This window comes from Protopterus annectens, chromosome 6.part0 (assembly GCF_019279795.1).
Source record: "Protopterus annectens isolate FY-2018-M chromosome 6.part0, PAN1.0, whole genome shotgun sequence".
Lineage (NCBI taxonomy): Eukaryota > Metazoa > Chordata > Ceratodontiformes > Protopteridae > Protopterus > Protopterus annectens.
Genome location: NC_056737.1, coordinates 1,584,560,790 through 1,584,582,863, shown reverse-complemented (window position 1 = coordinate 1,584,582,863; position 22,074 = coordinate 1,584,560,790). Strand labels below are relative to the sequence as shown.

The following is a 22,074-nucleotide window of genomic DNA, read 5'->3' as shown; positions in this document are numbered from 1 at the left end:
GAGTGTGGGGAGTGCCTTCTGTGTGGAGTCTGCATGTCCTCCCCGTGGTTGGGTGGGCGTTCGAAAGGCATGCATAAATGGGTGTGCCTTCATTGAAGATTGAACGTCGAGCTGGCACCTTGGCGTTCGTGAAAATCTACTGCCAACCATTAGCGGATCGCTGTGGCGATCCCTAACTGGGAAAAGCCAAAAGACAACAACATATTTCTGCTACTGCCATTCTCTTCCACATTAGATTATAGGTTCATAGGTAAGTACTGGGCTAGCTGCCCATGTGAGACCTTTTGGTTCTAGCCAGTTTCCTTTTTTGTGCCTAAAATAACTTATCCCATTGAGTTATAGATTGGCCTTACCCATCCTATTCTCAATAATTTTATATAACCCCTAATGAGAATAACTGGGATCATACCCTCAATAATCTGAGGGGACCCATGCATGGGATAAAGCATTTAGGGGCTGCATCTGTCTATTACTAGTACAGGAGGCAGTCCTGGGGTAACTGTTCTGTTTCCCATCCATAGAGCTAAGTTGCACTTGAAAATGGACAGGGATGAACTCTGTTTTATGTGGATGGGGAGTCTGTTCCATAGCAGTGGTATCCTTTGCAACATATACCTGTTCTTGAAAACCATTCTTTTAACATTGCAGAAGAGAATTAGATCACTAGACTGAGTATTCCTGATACTATTTGACTTGCTGATGTGCAGTAAACCCAACAGTAATGGGTTGGAGGATGCCTTTTATGTCAGACACAGGTCACCTCTTAGCAGTCTGTAGGATACTGAGTATAGTGACAGGGCTTTGAGTTGGTCCATGTAGGACATGTTATTTAGTCCTTTTATCCTTTTAGTAAGGTATTTCTGTGGATGTTCCAGTTGTTGCATGTATCTGGACAGATACATACCAAAGGGAGCATTACATTCAGGGACTGGACTAATGAGGGCTGAGTAAAGGGGGAGAATGACATCCCTAGATTTAGACATCAAGCTGTGCAATATAGAAGATGTTCTTACAATAATGGACACATGTTGGTCAAAAGTTCTCACTGTCCACATAAGTTCCCAAATCTTGAACAACTTGGTCAACTCTTAGGGTTATAGTGTCAATGTGGCAGTTCTCTGTGGTAGAAGATTTCCCAAAGGAAACATTAATGCATTTTTGACATTACGGAGGTAGTGTTGTTACCTCACAGCAAGAGGTTCTCCCGTTCAATTCTCAGCTTGGCTTGGGAGTGCCTTCTGTGTGGAGTCTGCATGTCCTCCCCGTGGTTGGGTAGCATTCGAAAGACATGCGTGCGTAAATGGGCATGCATTCGTTGAAAGTTGGGCATTGAGCTGGCACCTCGGCGTTTCGTAAAAAAATCTATTGCCAATCATTAGTGGACCGGAGTTCCGCTGTGGCGACCCCTTGCCGGGAAAAGCCGAAAGACAAACAACAACAACAAGTTTCAGTCCATGATTTTGGCACCAGTTATTTATTTGGGAAAAAATTATCCTGCAGGATCGTTAAATCATTTGGGAATTCAGTGATTGCTCGTAGCTTGCAGTCATCTGCAAACTTGGTCAGCCAGAGCCCTTTTGTATTGGCTTGTACTTCAGAAAAGTAGATGCCAAACTGGAGAGGGCCCAACACTGAACCCTGTGGTCTCCAGTGGTGACTGGTCTCCTTGTGGTAGTAATCTCCCCTATTTGATTATCTGCATCTTATCTCTGAGCCAGTTTGCAATCCTGCGGGTGACATGGGGGTTTATTCCAGTTTATTTAGCTTTTCTACTATGCCTGAGTGGGGAACTGTGTCAGCAGCTTTGGCCAGGTCAAGGTACGTATCAGTGGAGAAAAATTTACCAAAGTGACTCCAACCCTGTGCTTGAAAGTTTTGTTTTGTTTCACTTCATAGAAGATGCCTTATTTTTTGCTGCAGTGTTAGACTTAGAAACAGATAATTCAGTTTTAACCACTGTGTTATTAACTAAAACATGGTCTACTAAAGTAAATAGCACATCATAGTACTTAGGATCACTTTGCATTACCCATTTTCTGTATTACTAGCCAAATCTTCTTTAAAGCTGTGTTGTTTTTCTTTCGGCTTTTCCCGGTTAGGGATTGCCACATTGGAACTCCGGTCCGCTAATGATCGGCAGTTGATTTTTATGGTGCCGAGGTGCCAGCCCAACTCCCAACCTTCAACGAAGGCATGCCCATTCATGTATGTCTTTCAAACGCCACTCGACCGCGGGAAGGACATGCAGAGTCCACACAGAAGGCGCTCCAGCTGAGAATCGAACGGGAGAACCTCTTGCTGTGAGGCGACAATGCTACCTCTGCACCACCACGGCTTAAAGATGCGTACTTTTAAAATTTCTAAAACTTTCACTTTACTGCTGCTATCAATTCTAATTGTAGCTTTAAAATATGTTTTATGTCATGTATCTGAGATCCTATTAGCTAGTCACCATTAACACACATAAAACTAGGCTCTCAATGCAGAGTAAAACAATATCTTATGGAAAATACAAGAACGGCTGTAACAGCCTAGCCACTCTTGTCCCACTTTTATGTATCCTAATTGTACAAGTTTTCCTACAAACTTAACATACGGTATAACAAAATAGCCAAATTAAATGCAAACACCCCCCCCCCCAAAAAAAAAAAAACACCACTCACATCCCTAAAGGACCTAAATTGGCTGGAGCACCCACACTACATAACCTAAACTCAATTTGCCATGGCCTATAATCTTAACAAGCCAGTAAGCTGCCCTCTGTGAAAAGTACAGTCCAATCATACTCCAACATCAGAGCTCTACATTCCAGTAACAAATCTGTCCTAGCTACAACTAAATCGAATAAATATTTTAGAAACTCACTGTACTCATATCATAACTATGGAATTCTAACTCACACCAATTAAAACTGACAGAAAACCATAAAAGCTTTAAAACCTTACTAAAAACAAAATCTACAACACACCTGACTATGTCCTTGCTAGACACCTGGCTAATCCTATCCATATGAATTATTATTCTATACTGCCTTTCAGAATCTTATCTCCGCTTTACACATTCATCTGGTAAAATATTTCAGTGCAATGTTTTCTCTGTGTCTATAAACGATCAAACCTTAACTTATCAAACATGCATCCTCATACCACTACTTTTTCCCACTCCTCTCTCCAGCTTACTCCTAAAGAAATTTCTTAGTCTTAAGTAAGTATTATTTCTATTTGCAAATGTATCTAAACTCTCCTGTGTTATAAACATCCTAAAGAAATAATATTTTTTTTCTTTTCATTTCTCCACTTATTGTTTCTCCTTTTTTCTCAATGTATAATTATGCTTTTATTAATATAACTGCAAGATTTTTTTCATGATTTTTCCACATGGTATTTTGCATGTTCTTAATATCTGCATAAGTAAACATTGTGAATGCAGGCATATTGTACTTTTCATGTTCTTAATTTCTATACATGTAAACAGATTTTTCTCCTTGACCCTCTGCTGAAAACAGGTCTTTATCCCAGATGTACTTTCCTGGTCAACAAAGACACATATACAAATAAATAAATAAATTGTACAGAGGTTGTCTTAGTCCTAGCCAAAAATTATTTCTTACATTTGCCACAGCTTGTGTAATCAGTCCCTCTGTGTCCATATGCCTGTAATGCCTCTCCTGTTATCTGAAATTGCATGATTTTTGCTCACTATGACTTCTTCCAATTTTCTGTGAATGTTATCACTTAAAACTACCGGGTAGGATTCCAAGTCATCTTTGCTCTATTTCTTAATGGCAAACATATTTGTCATGGTGACCATTACTTTGCCTAGTCCAAGAAACTGCAGTTGCAGTTATACTAGCTTCTGGTTTGTCTCCTCAGGAGTTTTTGAAAGTTTCTCCATTAGAAGTAAGCATGTCAGGAAATAGAAGGAACCACCACACCACAGACAGCAACCAAAACATCTCTAGTTAACTCCTCAGGGAATGGTATCCCAGATTTGGTTATGAACTTAGAAACAGAGGCATTCCAAAGAAATGTATATGTGAAGTCAGTCCTTGACCAACTACCCACATTCTCTATCAATGTAGGGCCAAGGAAACAATGATAGCATCAGTTTAAAAAAACATATATTTATTCTGTAAATTCGTGAGGAAATCAAAATAACATCTCACCTGGGATATAGTTCAAATAAACAAAACAGAACCTTAAGGTACTCTTTACCATATATGTGTCTTCTATAGCCCTTCCAGTAAATAGATTGCCTTTAGAAAGTCTTTGGCTATAGATCTCACCCAGGCCCAGATTCCAGCGTTGTACTACAGATATTTCAACTTTGTACACATCAGGAAAAAAAGGCCCTGACTTGGCTGACAAACTGTACACCTCCAGACTCTTTGTGTAGGTTCATGCTTACTCACTTTTATAAATCTGCAAATGAGGGGCTAAATCCTGGTTTGATATCTGCAGGCTAATTTATTTTATATAGCAGTAAATAGAAATTAGTTCCTCATTATCTAGCTACCATTATGCAAGTATGTGAATGAAATTTCCATACACAAGTTTCTTTTAAAGGCATATTGCGCATTTTGTATACCCAACATGTTAAAGTATTCTACAACAAGGTTTTACGTTTTCTGGATATTTTAGCCACAACATAATGTGTATTTTTGTAATTAATATCAACCTGCCTGTTCAGAGCCTATTGTATGCTCCTCTGTTAATTTATGTTTATACAGACTGTTTATATTTACTATAATGGACAGGACTCAGAAACACAGATGCTGCTCAACGGTGTTAATCTTGCAAGGTATGGTGCCAGCTATATGGTTTGCCAGACATCCTTTAGAATATAGTAGTAAGGCAGAGTTTCACAGGTACCAAACCACTACCAAAATGAACAGTGAAGTGAGGCTGAGCAACTCCAAGGGTTAGGAGTGAAGACAAATGCAAGTGAATGGAGCTTATGCACATATTACAGAGAATACTATAAATGAGTTGCATGTGAATGTATCTTACTGCACATATTACAGAGAATACTATAAATGAGTTGCATGTGAATGTATCTTACTGCACATATTACAGAGAATACTATAAATGAGTTGCATGTGAATGTATCTTACTGCACATATTACAGAGAATACTATAAATGAGTTGCATGTGAATGTATCTTACTGCACATGCTGCAACCTAGTTCTGCCCAAAGTAATATACTAGAATGGATGAGAGCTGACAATGACACAGGTAAACCTATCACACAGGAGTGAGCAGTATACTATACAGTAACCCAGTGCTGCAACTTGCGGTGCATGTGGTGCCACAGGATGCCACATGATGTGAAAAATTACATGCAGATATTGCACATTTTTGACAACTGCGACATAGTTCTGACATCATACTTATGTGGTTGCTCAAAATGGAGACACACACAAAGCTATCTAAAAGTTGGCACTGGCTGAAACATCTGTGCCAAAGCAAAGTACCAAACCTGTGGGGAGTAAAGGTTGGTTATCAAGAAAATATATGGATTCAAGAAATCAGTAAGTGTACCATTTACATGCCCCACACTACAATATGTGCATAACTGCAATTCTATCTAGCAGTTTATTAATAAAAACATAAAATTGGAAAACACATAAAGTGTAACCAAAACAACTATTAACATATCAAAGTATCATACATCTGTGACAGTATGGCTACTAGAATGTTGTCCCCTCTCCCAACCGAAGAACATCTACAATGAACTGCAAGAAGAGCTTGATTCTCAGCCACTGTGCTGCAAGTTCATCCTCCCTAATTCCATGCATCCCCATCAAACTATGTCATCCTGTATTTCTGGCACTAGATTAAAGACAGATGTCAAGATATGTGACTTATGACTGATGTGAGGGGAGCGCCAGTCCCTTCCTTATTTGTAGCATGTTGGTTTATGCATGGTAGTGATTTTGCCCTGACAGTAGGGAGAGACACGGAGAATAAGCCAATGAATGTTTTCTGGAAAAGGTGACAATAATTCCAGATATGAGCATAAATGACAAAAAGTTCACCTATTGAACTCTCCCGCTAGTCATCTGTTTGTCTCTCTTATGTCATCTGTGTGCCACCCTATTTTTTACATACTCTTTGCATCCAGTCATACCTTTCAACTTTCCAGATTTTCACAGAACGTCCAGATTTTTGCCTCATATTTTCAGTCTGTCCATCATAAAATGTTTGGTTTTCTGGCAAATCACTAAAGAATAATGTCACTAAATAATGGCATAGATTTGAGTTTCAAACTTCCTATCCATTAGAAAAATGCATGTAAACACAAATCCTTTTATTCTAACAACTTTCTAACACATTTTGAATTTCTTTTCCTGCAGTGTTTTGTGACTTTGGAGCTCTGTAAGTCATCAGTCTAAAATTCATTTGAGGTGTTACATTTGGTCCTTTGTCCTCACATTATTTTAGGCTCTGTCCAGATTTCTTGCACTAAGAGATAGAGAGCTACCCATGCAGTGCTAAAATAAATCATAAGCAGATATTTATACAAAGTATGCCTCAAACACAGCACATGTATATATCGATACTATATAACAAAACCAGTTCCAGTAGATGTAGCCAGCCACACAAGTGCAAGCATCTGGTTTTGTAAATAATACATGTTCAAGTAGTTTTGCCTGCGTGTACTCACAACAGAACAGTCCTTGCACACAGCAGTGAAATGCAGATGCATGTTAACAGAAGGGCCAGCGTGCAGATGCATCAGTCTTGCTGTTTAGTGTAGCGTGCATGCAGCAATAGCAGGGCATGCATGCACCATTATCACATGGGCATACATCATTCTGTAGTAGTATTATCCCTTCCCCAAGCACACATCAGTCATACTAGATATAACTATGTGCACCCAGTCCAAACCACCTCTCAGTTATGACAGTGGCTTGTGCAGCTTCAATTGTAAACTCTTATAAAGGTAAGTGAAAAACAATGTAAAAGAACATATAATGTATACATGATGCTTATGCATCAATGGCCTCTCTGCACTGACAATCTCTTCTCAGTCCTTTAGTCTGTCAGACTGTCTCCTCAAAAGTTCATTACAATGGTGACATTGTTACACAGAATTTAGATTAACAGTTTTCTCTGTCATCTTTACAACTAGCTATCCCATGCATCTAATTTTTAGATGTTCCTTCATAAGTGTGGCATAGACTTTCCTTGAAATTGTTATGCAATATGTAAAAGAAAATTAACATCACCTTTGAGCAGCAAGTTGGAGCCTTTTTCTTAGCAAACAGAGTATGGCTACTGTGTTCTGGTTTTGCTTGGTATGACTGAGTTTGTGTGGCTGCAATTTGGTTGACTCAGAATCCGTCAATCACAGTCCAACAAAACACAATACATCGACTGCAAAGAGCAAGAAGAACTGAACTCCTCCCCCCAAACCCATATTAATTTCCATCCCTGAGGATCATGCTTTTCTGGGTTTTGCTCAATGATGTGTGAGTCAATTACAGGCCAGTTAACAGCAAATGATATATTCAAAATAGAATCCCAAAAGGACAGGAATTAATATGAGCACTGGTAATGAGACAGGCTATTCCAGCTTTCCTTTGTTTTCTCAGAGTATTTACCACTCATTTACATAAATCATAGGTTAGGACAGGTATGCACTGATTTGGAGAACTGATTAATTTATTTCAAAAATGCTCAATTCAAGTTACATAAATTAAGTATGCATAATGCAATGTGGAATCAATTGTCCTAATCAGCAGCCACATTGGACTAGTGTCTTTACATTTGTTCAGAGGGAGATTATCTGTGGAACATTTTGTGAAATATTTGAATCTACGTTTATTGTCTAATTCACTAAAGTAAATTTTTTGTTAGTACACTGTTGTGATATGCTAAGCAACTATTGTAATCTTTGTGCTTTAAGGGAGCACAACAATACTCACATTATACTGGTGGCCTAATGCTATAAAAGTTGTAGAGTAATACTGCCTTTTATGTCAGTTATGCTACAGTACTTATCATATTACCTGTAGCTGTGTTTCTGAAATGGTAGAATATTGTAACTATTAGATATAGGAATGCAAAAGCTGGCTGCATCCAGTTATACATCCCATTTAAAGACCTGTGTGTTACATTGGCGCATACTGAAATGTTCTCAGTGCCTCTCATATTTTGTAAGATGAGCACATACTGTCAAGTGCCAAGAAATGCCAAAAGTGGAAAATTGTACTGATCCATAGAATTCAGTCCTCTTGCAAGTCCTGAGGGACTGTAGTCTAATGTTAAAGTGAAAGTGTGGTCCTTCATGTTAACAGCATCAATAGCCATGGGAGGTAAATGCAGTAAATGGCAGCAGCAGGACCCTCTTGCAGTGTAATTACAGAGACACTGACATAACTGGCTGTATCCCTAAAATGGCAGGGAAGTCACTGCAGCATGGAATGCCGTGTGTGTGTGTGTGTGTGTGTGTGTGTGTGTGTGTGTGTGTGTGTGTGTGTGTGTGTGTGTGTGTGTGTGTGTGTGTATGAGTTGAGGGGGATCAAAAAAGCTGACAGAGGTAGAGGCCTTTCTTTTCTTCCTGTATCACCTTGAGGTGTTGCAGAGGGCTAGTGGACACAAGTCTCCCATCCTGCTCTTTAACACATAATATATTTAATAGATGCATATTCATAACACCCATAGCCAGTTCTTGCTCATTTTCCCACCTTCTGTGTTTTTGTACACACCTTAGGGCTACAGGATGAGTGTACTCCCAGATCAGATTTACTTATATAACTGTGTAGCTGATACTTTAGGGGTCCCCACACTGAATGTAACTGTCATTGAATATTCACTTTAGGTCTAATTTGAAGTCACTGTTAATACCAGTATTTCTTGAGGCATTCCTTCACAGAGAGGGTTGTAGCTGTGGATGCTGACATACCTCACAAGAAGCACTTCACCTCACAAAAAACATCAGAAAACAACATCATGAGAAGAACAATGCTCGGAGATGCTTTTTCCTTTTATTACACGTTCTGGTACCTTGGCCATTCACCTTCAAATGGAACAATTTAATTCAAAACATCCACCTCCTTATATACCAAACACTGCAAACAATTATGTACAATTAATTGATCAATTAAATACTAATACTCATTATTAACTGATTTTCTTAAAGTGCAACTACATAGTGCAAATCTATGCAACTCAAGGGAAACCATTATATACATCAAAACAAAAAATAAGAACATATGATATAACTATATACTCTAAACATAGAATAATAATTCATGTGTACATACAAATACATGCAAAAGTATTTTTATGTATGTATGTATATATATATATATATATATATATATATATATATATATATATATATATAAACAATTTTACCAAATTTTATAAACTAATGCATTCATGAAAAAAATTCCATGTTAACCTCTTTAATTTGATCAAGCCAATTATTATATTACACTAAACTAACTGTTTTAAATATATCATAATTTATTTTCATAGATTTACTCTTAATCTACATATTCTTTTATCCTGCTATTTTTTTATTTTGCAAAGTTATATTACTATTTAAATTCATTCCTCTAGGACTTAATGTATGATAATTTACTATCATCCTGTACTCAAGTTTGTTCAATTCCCTTTTAAATTTGCCATTATAAACTTTGGGTCAAGCTAGTACACTAAAAATGAATCCCCCATTTCCCATTTATGTGCAGATATAAAATGGTTAGCTACAGGGCTATCCATATTTTTCCTTCTAATGTCGCCAATATGTTCTAAAATCCGAACCTTAACATTTCTTGTAGTTTGTCCTATATACCACAAAATCTTGAAACAATTACATCCAATAATATAAATCACCCCACATGAGTCGCAGTTGAATTTTTCCTTAGCAAAGTAGGTTTTTCCATTAATCTTATTACCATGTAGGTTTTTAACCTTATTGCACACAGTACAATTCCCACATCTGTACATGCCGACAGTTTTTCCATCCTCTATCCCATAGATCTTTCTATTAAGCAATTCTTTCAAATTATTATGCCTGCCATATGAGAAAGTAATATGTTTGGAAGAAAGATTTCCCACCATGACATCCTCAGTTACTATACTTCAGAATTGTCTTACTATTTCCTCCAAAGGTTCAGATAAATCAGAAAACTTAGTTACAAAAAATAACTTTCTCTTCTTGTGACCTTTCTCTCTCTCTACATAATGATGACTTGCCCTATATCCTTGTTTAAAAACCTTCTGTTGGGCTTTAGAGAGAATTGTCTCAGAATAGCCCCTTAGTAATAGTCTTTCATGTACCTCACCCATGAAGACTTTTCTAAGTTCCTTTTCAGAGGTATTATAGAAAATTCTTCTAAATTCACTATATGGCAGTGCTCTAGGTAAATGTGGGGGATGCATACTGTCAGCATGCAGAAAATTATTCACCGAAGTTGGTTTTCTATATGGTCTGTGTTGAACTTTACCCTGCCCATTAATATAAATCTTGATGTCTAGAAAAGTAATGCTGTCATCCATACATTGCCAAACAAAATTAAGTCCATGTGTGTTTATATAAAGCTCCTCCATGAATTTTTCAAACTGCAACTTTTCACCCCTACATACAAAAATGATGTCGTCTATGTAACATTTGTAGTACACGACATTATTTACAAAAAATGGATTTTGAAACAAAAATTGTTTTTCAAATTCACCCATGTATAAAACGGCATACGATGGGGCAAATGCTGCCCCCATTGCTGTACCTCTAGATTGCAAATAAAATTCTTTTTTCCACACAAAATAATTGTGGGTCAAAACTCCAAAAGGGACAACAAAAATGAGGTACGAGGTCCTTCTCCCATTACTTTCATCCCAGCTTCCAGACCCCATTTTTTCTGTATATTAGTGTACAAAGCTGTCACGTCAACAATAGCCCAAAAGTAGTTCTTATCACACTTCATGTTGTATAAATCCTTACAAACTTCGTTTGTGTTTTTAATGTGAGATACAACACGGGCCAAATATGTTTTCAAATGAAAATCCAGAAATTTGTTAACTTTTTCTATATATGAGCCTATACCTGAAATTATTAGTCTACCGGGAGGATTTCTAACATTTTTGTGAAGTTTAGGTATGGCATACAAATAGGGGTGCTTGGGATCATTTACAATCAACTTTCTAACATCATTTGATTTTAAAAAGCCCAAACATTCCCCTCTTCCCAATAATTCACAAAGTTCCTCACTATACTGTTGCATCGGGTTTCCAAATAATTTCTTATAAACACTTTCTTCGGATAGCAAATCCAGCAACATATTTTCATACTGTTCAACATTCATGATGACCCAATTGCCCCCCTTATCTGCTTCTTTAACAACTATTTTATCTAACGAATTCCTTTAGTGCTAGCCATTCATTTTTACTGAGATTATACTCTCTTTATATTTTACAAAATCTGCAAAATTCATGCTCAATTTTAGCACATGCAGTATTTTCAAACACATTAATGGCATTCAAACATTCTGGAGGCATAAAGGTGCTGTTGGAAAAAAGTTAGGTATAGGAATAGGCCCATAACCCAGACATAAATCCCCACAATCCAAATTATCATGTTCACAGTTCTCATCTGAAAGCGATATATCCAAGCGTTATAAGTACACCATAAAACAAGCAAAAAGGCGAACGCTGACACCACACTATGTAGCTTGTCATATGTACTCAAATTTAACAATTCATCATTGTCAGAAATGTCACATACATCTTGAGCACATTTTTTCTTTCTATCATGGAAAAAAACTTTCAAATTCAACTTGCGGACAAACCTCTTAACATCAATTATAATGTCCGCTAATGCGGGAGTCCTAGTGGGTACAAATTTGGCCCCCTTCAATAACACATTTTGCATTTCAAAAGAGAAGTATTCATTAGATAAGTTAAGTACATTTAAAGCAACATCAGCAGGATGTAATACACATGGATGAAAAACAGTTACATTACTAAATGATTCAGTTTGGTTCAGTAACATATGGACATTTACCAACTTTTTATCAATATGCACATTAATAGAATTCACTGGGGGGGGGATTCAAAAGTGTCCTTACTGTCTCTGCTTCTATTAACTGTTGTTTTGTCTCCCTTGATTCTTCCAGGAACGAGTTTGAACCTGAGCAGGTGCTGAGCTGGAACCCTGAACGTTTTTTATATGTCCCTCTTGTCTGCTCCGGTTAGCTTTCACTAGCAATGTCCTCAAAAGAGGCACTTTTCCTGCTCCTGCTAGTTTCGACTGAAGAACAAGATGACTCCTTAACATTTTTGCTCATGAGCGCCTTGGATTTGTAACAATGACGTCGTCCTCTCCTTTGCCAAGTATAACACTGTTGGTCTCAAAATCGTTCACATCCCTATTTAGTTTGCCTTTCTTACGTTTTGTTCCACCTTGTTAGTTCTTGCCTTAATATCCTTAAATGTGCTCTGAAACAAATCATTAGAGACATTAACCGTCAGCTCATTCTGCAATGTTATAATTTCCCCCAGCAACTTTTCAGCAGTTCTGGTATTCTGTTTAATCAGGATCCAAAGCCAGTTTAAAGTACACTCCAGCGCCGCTTTTCTCCATTCACACAATAGGTCATTTTCATCTTCAGTAATCCCACCAGCAATAATGAGTATCAGTATTTAATTGATCAATTAATTGTACATAATTGTTTGCAGTGTTTGGTATATAAGGAGGTGGATGTTTTGAATTAAATTGTTCCATTTGAAAGCAAATGGCCGAGGTACCAGAACGTGTAATAAAAGGAAAAAGCATCTCCGAGCGTTGTTCTTCTCATGATGTTGTTTTACTGATGTTTTTCATGAGATGCTGACATTCTTTCCAGTCTACATGACTTAGTGTTTGACTGATGTTGACACTACTCATATGTCTGAGGCTGATGATTGCATCTTGGTGCCAGTCACTCAGACTGTTTGTACAACACGCATGGTATTAATACGCAGAGTGTGGGGGCTAACTCCACTCAGGAATATGATAATGATAATGTGATAGAAATGTCAGATACACACGTCTGTTGACTCAAGTTCCACTGAGGATGGTACACCTGTAGTGACTGTATCAATCACAGTGCCATAATGCTCTAGTACAAGAATATGCAGACTACCTCCCATCTACCACCAACATGATGTTACTGCACAGGTCCAGTTCTATAAAATTCCCCAGCAAGTAGAGAGGGTCATGGAGGCAAATGACTAAATGGTAAGGGGTATTGTTCCAGCCCAGTCTGTTGCCAGGTTGTTTTTCATATAGCTAAAAATACTGAAGTCCCTCCAACACAACACACAATCACACACACACACACACACACACACACACACACACACACACACACACACACACACACACACACACACAAAATTATACATGCACAAAATCATGCACACATCCAAACTTTTGATTCCATGTGATCATCCAAGCAGACACACCCTCACAGGCACATTCATGCAGACTGAGTCATGCCTCTACAGACATGGACATTCACAACACAAACAAACATGTACACACATATACATTTAAGCTCCCCTACTCAAACATCTCCACACATTTACACCAATAGCAGCACAGCCAGGAGCTAAAGGTGGATGTGCCTTGATCTACATTAGTAACAAATACAACTCCAGCTTGGTTAAACAGCATGATGCCTTGGAGTTAATCCAAGTCCATGTCTCCATAGTCAAGGTTACTTACTACATTCTGGCCTGCTATAGGTCACTCTGTATGACCCACAAAGCTAACAACTCTTACCTGGACCTGTAGGTGGTCACCATGCAACCAAATACACTAATCATAGGAGAATTTAACTGCCCCTGTATACACTGGATATGTACACTGTTGGAACTCACAGGCACGTTGCTTCCTGGACTTTATCAACACAGACACCATGAACCAGATAGGCACACTGCAACAAAAGGATCAAATATAATGGACCTAGTACTCATCAACATGGGAGAGTACTGCACTCTTCCCTGTCTCAAATCCTAATTTGTGAGGTCAGACCACAAAGCTGTTTCTTTTGAAATAAAAAACAACTTGGAAAACCCAACTAAACCAATAGCAGTGGGGAGCTATTCTAAAGCAAACTACAAACTGCAGCTTATGAAGTAACAATTTCTCAAAATTCACAGCTCTTCCAAACCTTGAGAACATAGCTACCTATGCAGAATTATTCACAGAAATCCTATATAAACATATAGCTGCACTGAAGATGCCATACCTGCCAGAAGTAACCCAAAATTTAACACCAAAAACAAACCCCACTGGTAGAATCCTCACCTTAACAGGGCATATGACAAAAGAAAACAGTCATGGCCAAAATTAGAAATAACAACTCTCATATGTAGATACAAAAGCTCTACAATTCAACTAAACAAAAAACTAAGAGGTCTGATAAAGTCCAGCAAGACCAGTTACGAGGTCAGGATAGCTTTCCAGGCTAATGAGAATCACATAAAGATTTTGCAGGTACATCAGGAACCTTAAAGGTAATACTCAGCAGAACTGGTCACAGCCTTCACTGACCAGGGTGACATAGTGAGTCTACTGGCTGATAAATGTAGCTTAAACTTCACCTACCACCCCCCACACACTACCCCGTATGAAATCCCTTCTAGCATAACCATCCAACTATCAACAGGGAGATGGTCCTGCTGGCACTCACTAAGTCCAAAAATACAGTTTCTATGGACCTCAATAATATCCCTGTTTGCCTCCCAAACAAGCTTTAACATAACCTAGCAGGACCACTTGAGGCACTCTTCAGCTACAGCCTCAAAAAATGTTACATACCAGGTGAATGGAGTGCTGCAACAGCCATCCCTCTTTATAAGGGTGGACAATCAACATCAACTGACCCCAGGAACTACAGACCCATCAGTCTGACAAGTCTAACATGCAAAGTCATGGAACAAATTCTCATGGAAATGATCAGCAAGGACATTAGCAACCTACAGACACTGGACTCATCTGGTTTTGGCTTTAAGAAAGGTCTTGCCTACTCAACCTAGTAGACCTCTTAGAGAGAGTCACCAAAGCTATGGATGAGGTGGAAATGGTGCATACCACCTACCTTGACCTGGCCAGGGTATTCAATACAATAACCCACTCAAGCATTATTGTCAAACTCTCAGAAATAGACATAAGTCCCTTCATAACTCATTGGCTTGCTGGCTGTCTCACAGATGGGAGCCAGACAGTCAGGATTGGTGAGAACACCTCCACCAAGAGACCAGTCACCATTGTACTACCAGTCCAGTGTTGGGCATGCTCCTGTTTGGCAATCTACCTCTCAAAAGTCAAGGCCAATGTCAAAGGCCTCTGACTCACCAAGCTTGCAGATAACTGTCATTTGGGAGTGATTCCCACTATGACACTAGTATACCAAAAGAGGGTCTGACACAAACAAATAACTAGTGCCAAAGCCCTGGATTAAAATTCATTGCACAGAAATGCATTAGCGTGTCATTTGGGAAATCATCCACCCAAGCTAATTACTCCATCAATAAAGCACCCTTAAGTGATGATGCAGTTATGGATCTGGGAACATATGTAGACAGTAATCTAGCCTTTGACCAACACATGGCCAAGATAGTAAGAAAATCATTGTATGTCACCCCTCTCATAAGCAATGGTATGGCATCCAGGTCCAAGGAAGTTATAGTACCACTCAGCCTTTATCCAACCCATCCTTGAGTGACATGTACCAAACCAGGCACTTGCAACAGTTGTTACACCATCAAAGGTTTCTCACCAGGACAATCTAGGGTATGAATACCCTGTCTGACACAGATCACCATAAGGCCTTATCTCCTACAGGTTATTAAAAGGTGCACTTTGCAAGGCATGCAAGGCATCCTTAGATCCAGCCCTAATAGATCTCTTGTACATCTGCAAAACAAACAGCACCATAAACACTAGATTCAAGAACCTGAGCTTTGCCTGCAACATAAACAGAATGTGTTAGAGAGTGATGTGTGTCAGAAAGCATCCCTACACTATGGAATAAGCTCCTCCTCTTCCATGTGAAGCAGAGCTCATCCCTGACCCTATTCAAGCAAAACCTTGATTATTGGATGGAAAATCACAGATACAGTCCTGGTTTGGTCTACATGTCTCTGATGGACAAAGGCCAACAGTAAGTAAATTAATCTCCAGCTACCAGAACCCCCACCCACATAACTCTTAGCTACCTCCTTACTAACATACTGCATCATGTAGGTTTCCAAAGTACTCAGGGACAAAACTGGGTTCCGTTGCATGACTAGGCTTATAATGACCCTGGAGGTCATTAGCCTGGTATGAATCTATGAACCTATGAACTAACCTGCACCACAAATACTCCCATAGGAGTCAATGTGTGATCAGTTTGATTTTATGGTGGTCCTTTTTTCTTCCTAGAATAAAATTTTACTCCTTGAGTTGATTCTCTGAATCACTCAAGAAAGCAAATCATGAGCTGCAGACATTTCTTGGTGAGAGAATATTGCCAATTTGCATTAGCCATTTCCTAGACTTCTGCATTAACATGTTGTTTTACTTGTGAGAACATTCTCTGTACTGAGGTCCCTGAAATGTGAAAATCTCAGTAACAGAATGATCTCTGAGTCAGAAATGTCTACACAATGTGGAAACCTTTGGATCTAAGCCTTCTGTATCATGTTAAGTCCTTCTGAATTCCAGTCATAAAACTATATAGTAAATTGTTACTGCATTGTTGCTGTTTCCCTTTCCTGTTTAAACTAAATTTATTTCATACTGCTTATTTTATTTATTTAATAATCATCATATCTGTGCACTTTTTTATTCAGTTGTTAATCAAATAACTCCAAGAGAGACACATGCCTCTTTTTTCATCAGTGACCCTGGACTGGTTATGCGTCATGCTTTCACAGTTTACAAGTAGAGACTGAGGGAATCAAACCTTAGTCTATAAGATGAAGGTTATAAGCAACCTTCTGAGTTGCAAAAATTGCCAGGCTTTCTTTTTGAAAATTGTGTTGTATGGCTATAAGTTACTTAAATATAAAGTTATTGTTACAGAAAATATTGCCAAACATCAGGATTTACAGAAATTTATCCACAGGTTTCTGAATGACATGCAACTTTGTTATTTTTAGGAAGAGCCCAGTCTCTCTCCGTCATCTGCTGCACGTGCTCCAGGTCAGCAAAATTCAGGTAGACATCTCTTTTATATTGTTTAATTGATGTTATTTTTATTTGGAGTACAATGAAAGACTATCAGATTTCTGTGACTTTTCTGTTTTGTTGTTTTGTTTTTTTATTCTTGCCATGACCTTGTCATATGCTTTCTTCAAGAATAGCAATGTCGTGTTGCATGTTTTCCTTCTCATAGCTTCTTCTCAACTGTCTGTCTCACTGCAAACATCTAGTCAGTTGCAATGCATCCTGATCTGAATCTGAGCTGCTCATCTCCCCTTCTAAGAATTTATTTTATTTACTGACACTTGTCTGGGATTCTATTTTTTATTTGAACTTAAATTGGCTACATTAATAAGAAATGTATTCTCTTATTCAGTGAATGCCTAGTCTGGTAAAACCTGTATTCTCGTTTTGATGTGGAATGTTATAGTGGTATTAACAGTACAGAAAAAAATAATAACTTGCGTTTGTTTATACACCAAGAGAGGGCTTGGCATGACTACAAACAAAAGACAAATCTACAAATGATGAGTGCTGCTGTTATTCGATCACACAGTGCTGCTGTTTGTTGTGTTGTTTCTAGTATAGCTATGTGCTTTGTGAAATATGAGAAGCAGACTTACTTGCAAACCAGATATAAATATATTTATTAGTCTCTGGCCATTGTGAGCAGTAAACAAACCAATGTTTCCATTGTCAGTCTAAAAGTGTAATATTACATTTTAATGACAGACACTACAGTTGCATAGACAATATAATTTATGAAGACTATGATCATAAAATACAATCTGCACCCTGCCAGTACTACTGAGTATATTAGTTACCCCTATTAAGAGGATTATTTCCCCATACCCCCCAGGGCGATTGTATGATTTTCTACTCAATTATCAAGTCTGCTTATGAAGATAGAGAAGATATTGCTTTACTGTGAGTTGTAGATAAAGTGTATTACAGTGGCACGGAATGTGTTAGTTACACATTTGTCCCACCAGCACATGTTGTTAAACTTGTGCTGGAGGCGGAGATCTTTAGAACAAATGTTAGTTTGACTTGTGGTTCTGAAAAGGTAGAGGAGATAAAAAAAAGATTAGGGTTTTTAATTTTTCAGAGTAGGTTAGTTTGTAAAGTCCAAAAATCTTCTTAACAAGAAAACATTGGGGGTCTTTCAAGTTGACCAAGATGCTTTATAACGTACATTCTACAAGGGTAATTGTTTTCAATGATGGCTGTAATGATGGAGAAATATAAGTGAACCAAGACTGTTAGGGACTTAAAGAAGAAATTCCTTTACATCAGCTAGGCAAGATAAAAGGACTTTCCAAACACAAACAAGATATGCTGATCAAACAACAATCCCTTGCCAACCTGTAAATTACACCATATAGTATGTAATTCAGTCGTACATGCAATAAGCATCAGGCACTAAGTCCTTCAGAGAATTGCACCATTTATGGTTGCTACAAGCTCTGTAAACAGTCAAAGGTTGGTTTTTGGAATATCTCGAATAACTTTATTTTGTAAGGGGGTCCAAAGCCATGTATTAAGGAAGGAGGTTACTGCTGTATGTTCAGATATTGCTAATAATTTCATAACATCAGGTAGTGCTGGACAGAGCGAAGCTGGTAAGGACAAGGTCAAGAAGAGTATCACTGTTGGTAAGAAGAGGATGAATATGGTCATGATTCATAAATTTGAGAAATCTTTGAGTATATTTATTATTATTTGCATAGGTATTCCAGTTTATATTCGGCAGTTAAAGTCACCTACAATATGTGTATATCATATAATGGAGAGTTTTGCAATCTGAAAAGAAGACATAGAAGAGGGTTTCTAACTGAGAAATCATATGATATGCAGCTTTCTTAAGAGTCACCTGATCACACACAGCAGCTTAGTCGATTTTCCCCCTTTGACCTGTTTGCTAACGTAGTTTGTCACCAGTATGAACAGCAGTGGATGTAGAGCTGGACCCAGATGCAAACCCACTCCCAGTGGGAATCCCTCTGTGGGTCAGAACACTATTCATACTTGTATCGCTGGATCTTTGTACATATCCTGCATTAATTCTACCAATGTTTCTAGAACTTTGAACTATTGCAGGACTCCCATATCAGCTTGGGACTTTGTCATATGTTTTCTCCAAGAGTAACAATGCCAAGTTGCACATTTTCCTCATCTCTAGCTTCTTCTCGACTGTCTGTCTCACAGCAAACATCTAGTCAGCTGTGCTGCATCCTGATGTGAATCTGAACTGCTCATCTCCCATCCTACTCTCTTATATGCTGCATATTTGTATAGCAATCACATTCTCTAGCACTTCCATGCAATGTGACAGGAATTTACTGCCCACAGTTGTGACTGCCCCCTTTGTTCTTGTGCACTGGCACTAGTATGGTTATTCTCCAGTCATTTGGGATGCACCTTTTTCTCTCCATACTGTTATGAGTACTATCAGGAGCCATTTCTCCCCCTAACTCACCCAACATTTTAATCATATCTGCCATGACCTCATCTGACCTTGCTGATTTCCCTGACTTCATTTTCTCTTAATATTTTTCTTACTTCTAGTGTGGGTTCTTCCTTCTTTTTCATCATAGGCTGTGTCTGGGGCAGTACAGCTTATGTGCAGTTTTCTTCATTCAGGAACTGCTGGATGTATTCCTTCCATCTGCCTTTCATGATTTGTAGACTGGTAAGTAGGTTATTCTTGGCATCCCTTGTGAATGGTATCTAATGCCTGTCTTCTTTATCTTTCTGCCTTTGCCTTGCAGTCTGATACTTTCTTTGTACCATATACTGAGTAACTTAACAGAAGCTAGTAGAGTGTTTTATACTTTGTTCTGATTGCAACAGCTCTCTCAGCATCTTTGTTAGCCAACAAGTATTCCTTCTTATCCTGGTGCAAGTTTTCTATTCCCCATTTTTCCTTCCACTTCTTTTTTTTATGACTTCTTGGACTTCTGCATTCCACTACCAGCTTTCCTCATGTAACTTATTTCCATACCTGTCTCAGCCACATACCTATTCTGTAGTTCTCACACATGCTGTTTTGAGGTGCTGTCACTCTTCAACTTTACCTATTTCCTCTTCTTCCTGAGGTGCTAGAGCTCTAAGTAATACCTTGCCTCTGTGCTTTCTCTCCAGTAAGCTTCCAGGTCTTTACCCTGCTCTCTGTTTACCTTAGAACCTTCTCTGACTGCTGTTTGCAGCTGATTGTGGCAACCAATGGTTTATGCTGTGGGCCAACTATTTCACTGAAGATGACTTTGCAATCATGAATTCTGCCCCACTGCCCTTTCCTTACTAGGGGGAAGTCCACCCAAGTTGCATGTTGGCCACTCTTGTATGTGATCTTGTTGATCCATGTGTTGTCTACTGTCAATCCATTTCCCTCTCAGAAGTCTAGAATGGCCTCTGCTTCTTTATTTCTGTACCTCACTCTGGTGGACCCAGGCATCCTTATATCCTGTTCTGTCTGTCCCAGTATTTGCATTCAGGTCCCCATTGTCACACCAACTCATGTTATCATACTTTATCTACTAGGTCCTGCAACTGGTGCCTGAATGCACTCTTTTCCTCACTATCACAACTTTGTTGTGGAGCACAGACTGAGATTATGAATAATGTCCTTACACTGGAGCTGATTACCATGAGTCTGTCACTAATTCCTCACTGTCTTCAAAAGCCTGACCCTCACCGCAGTTCCCACACCCTTACTAGTCTGTTTTTCTCCTAAGTAGCTGAGTCTGGATCTCAAACCAAGTGGATTTGCTGCACTGCCCTTCTGTCTTGCATCCTGGATATAAAGGATGTCCAACCTCCTCCTTAACATCATGTTAAAACCATCATCCTGTGTTTTGTCAGTGGACCTATATTGAGTGTAGCAATCCTTAGTTCATGTTTGTCATGTTGATTGGTGTTACGTCCAGCTTTCATTCAGAGTTATTCCAGGTAGCCTAGGTTGGGCAAATGGACCACCAGCTTACTGACCCAGGACTGCTGGGCTTTATGACATGCATACACTGGCTAATAAGGGCAGAGAGAACTCTCACACCATTAGTATAGGTCCCTGGTGTATGTTGGCCTTGTCATTTAAATCTTTGTTAACAGTCCATGTAGGTAAATACTTCTGCCACTATCAATTTAAAATCACCAGACTACCATTAAAAAAGGGTTAGTTAACTTCCAGTTAAGGAGATGGTTGACATTGCACTAAATCTGCTTATTTTTTAACTTCTGTACCAGATCTACTGTCCAACCATTACAGTCCAACCTCTGTTGTCCAAGGATTAATCTGAAAGTCAGTGATGGAGCTTTTTGATCTCTAAGCCTTTGCTTCAAGGTTATCTCTTAACTTACTTCTGAAACCTTGGGAAATCTCAAGATATTTATATTTTATGTAAAGAAACATGCCATTTATAATAGTCATGTTACCCATCCATTTGTCTACTTCTCATTCCGTTGTTCAGCTTGGCATCTTCTGAGGTTGTTTAAGTTACTAATATAAAATATTTATTATTTACTGTCATCATTTCTCGCTTCCTACCATTTGAATGGTTCCTTGTCAGGTGACTGAAGATGGTTTAATTAAAGTGTGTCAACTGCAACTGTTTTCATGAGCTAAGTTTTATCTGTTGCGAACAAGCCTCCATAACCCAGCTGCAATATTATCCTGACCCCTGTACCCCCACACTCGGTATAATCAATTCTAAGGTAACTGGACCTTGGAGGAAGGACAAACCCTGACTGTAGAGGCCTCTTTTGCTGAAAGCACACATGGGTGAAGTGCTATTCTTTGAACATTAGGATTTTGCATATCTGGTGGAATTTTCTGTTGAAACAGCTCTGTGACTTCAGAACAGGAGCTATAACGAGCAAGTAACCAGA

General features: G+C 38.6%; 1 protein-coding gene across 10 annotated transcripts in view; it reads left to right on the top strand.

The window, feature by feature from the left end:
- Positions 1–22,074, top strand: part of EVL (Enah/Vasp-like) — a 1,573,360-nt gene that overhangs the window by 1,417,802 nt on the left and 133,484 nt on the right. For all 10 annotated transcript variants that reach the window (XM_044075040.1, XM_044075035.1, XM_044075032.1 and 7 more), the window contains one exon: positions 17,145–17,202. In XM_044075040.1, the coding sequence (XP_043930975.1) occupies positions 17,145–17,202 (58 nt within the window). The remainder of the gene's footprint in view (positions 1–17,144; positions 17,203–22,074) is intronic.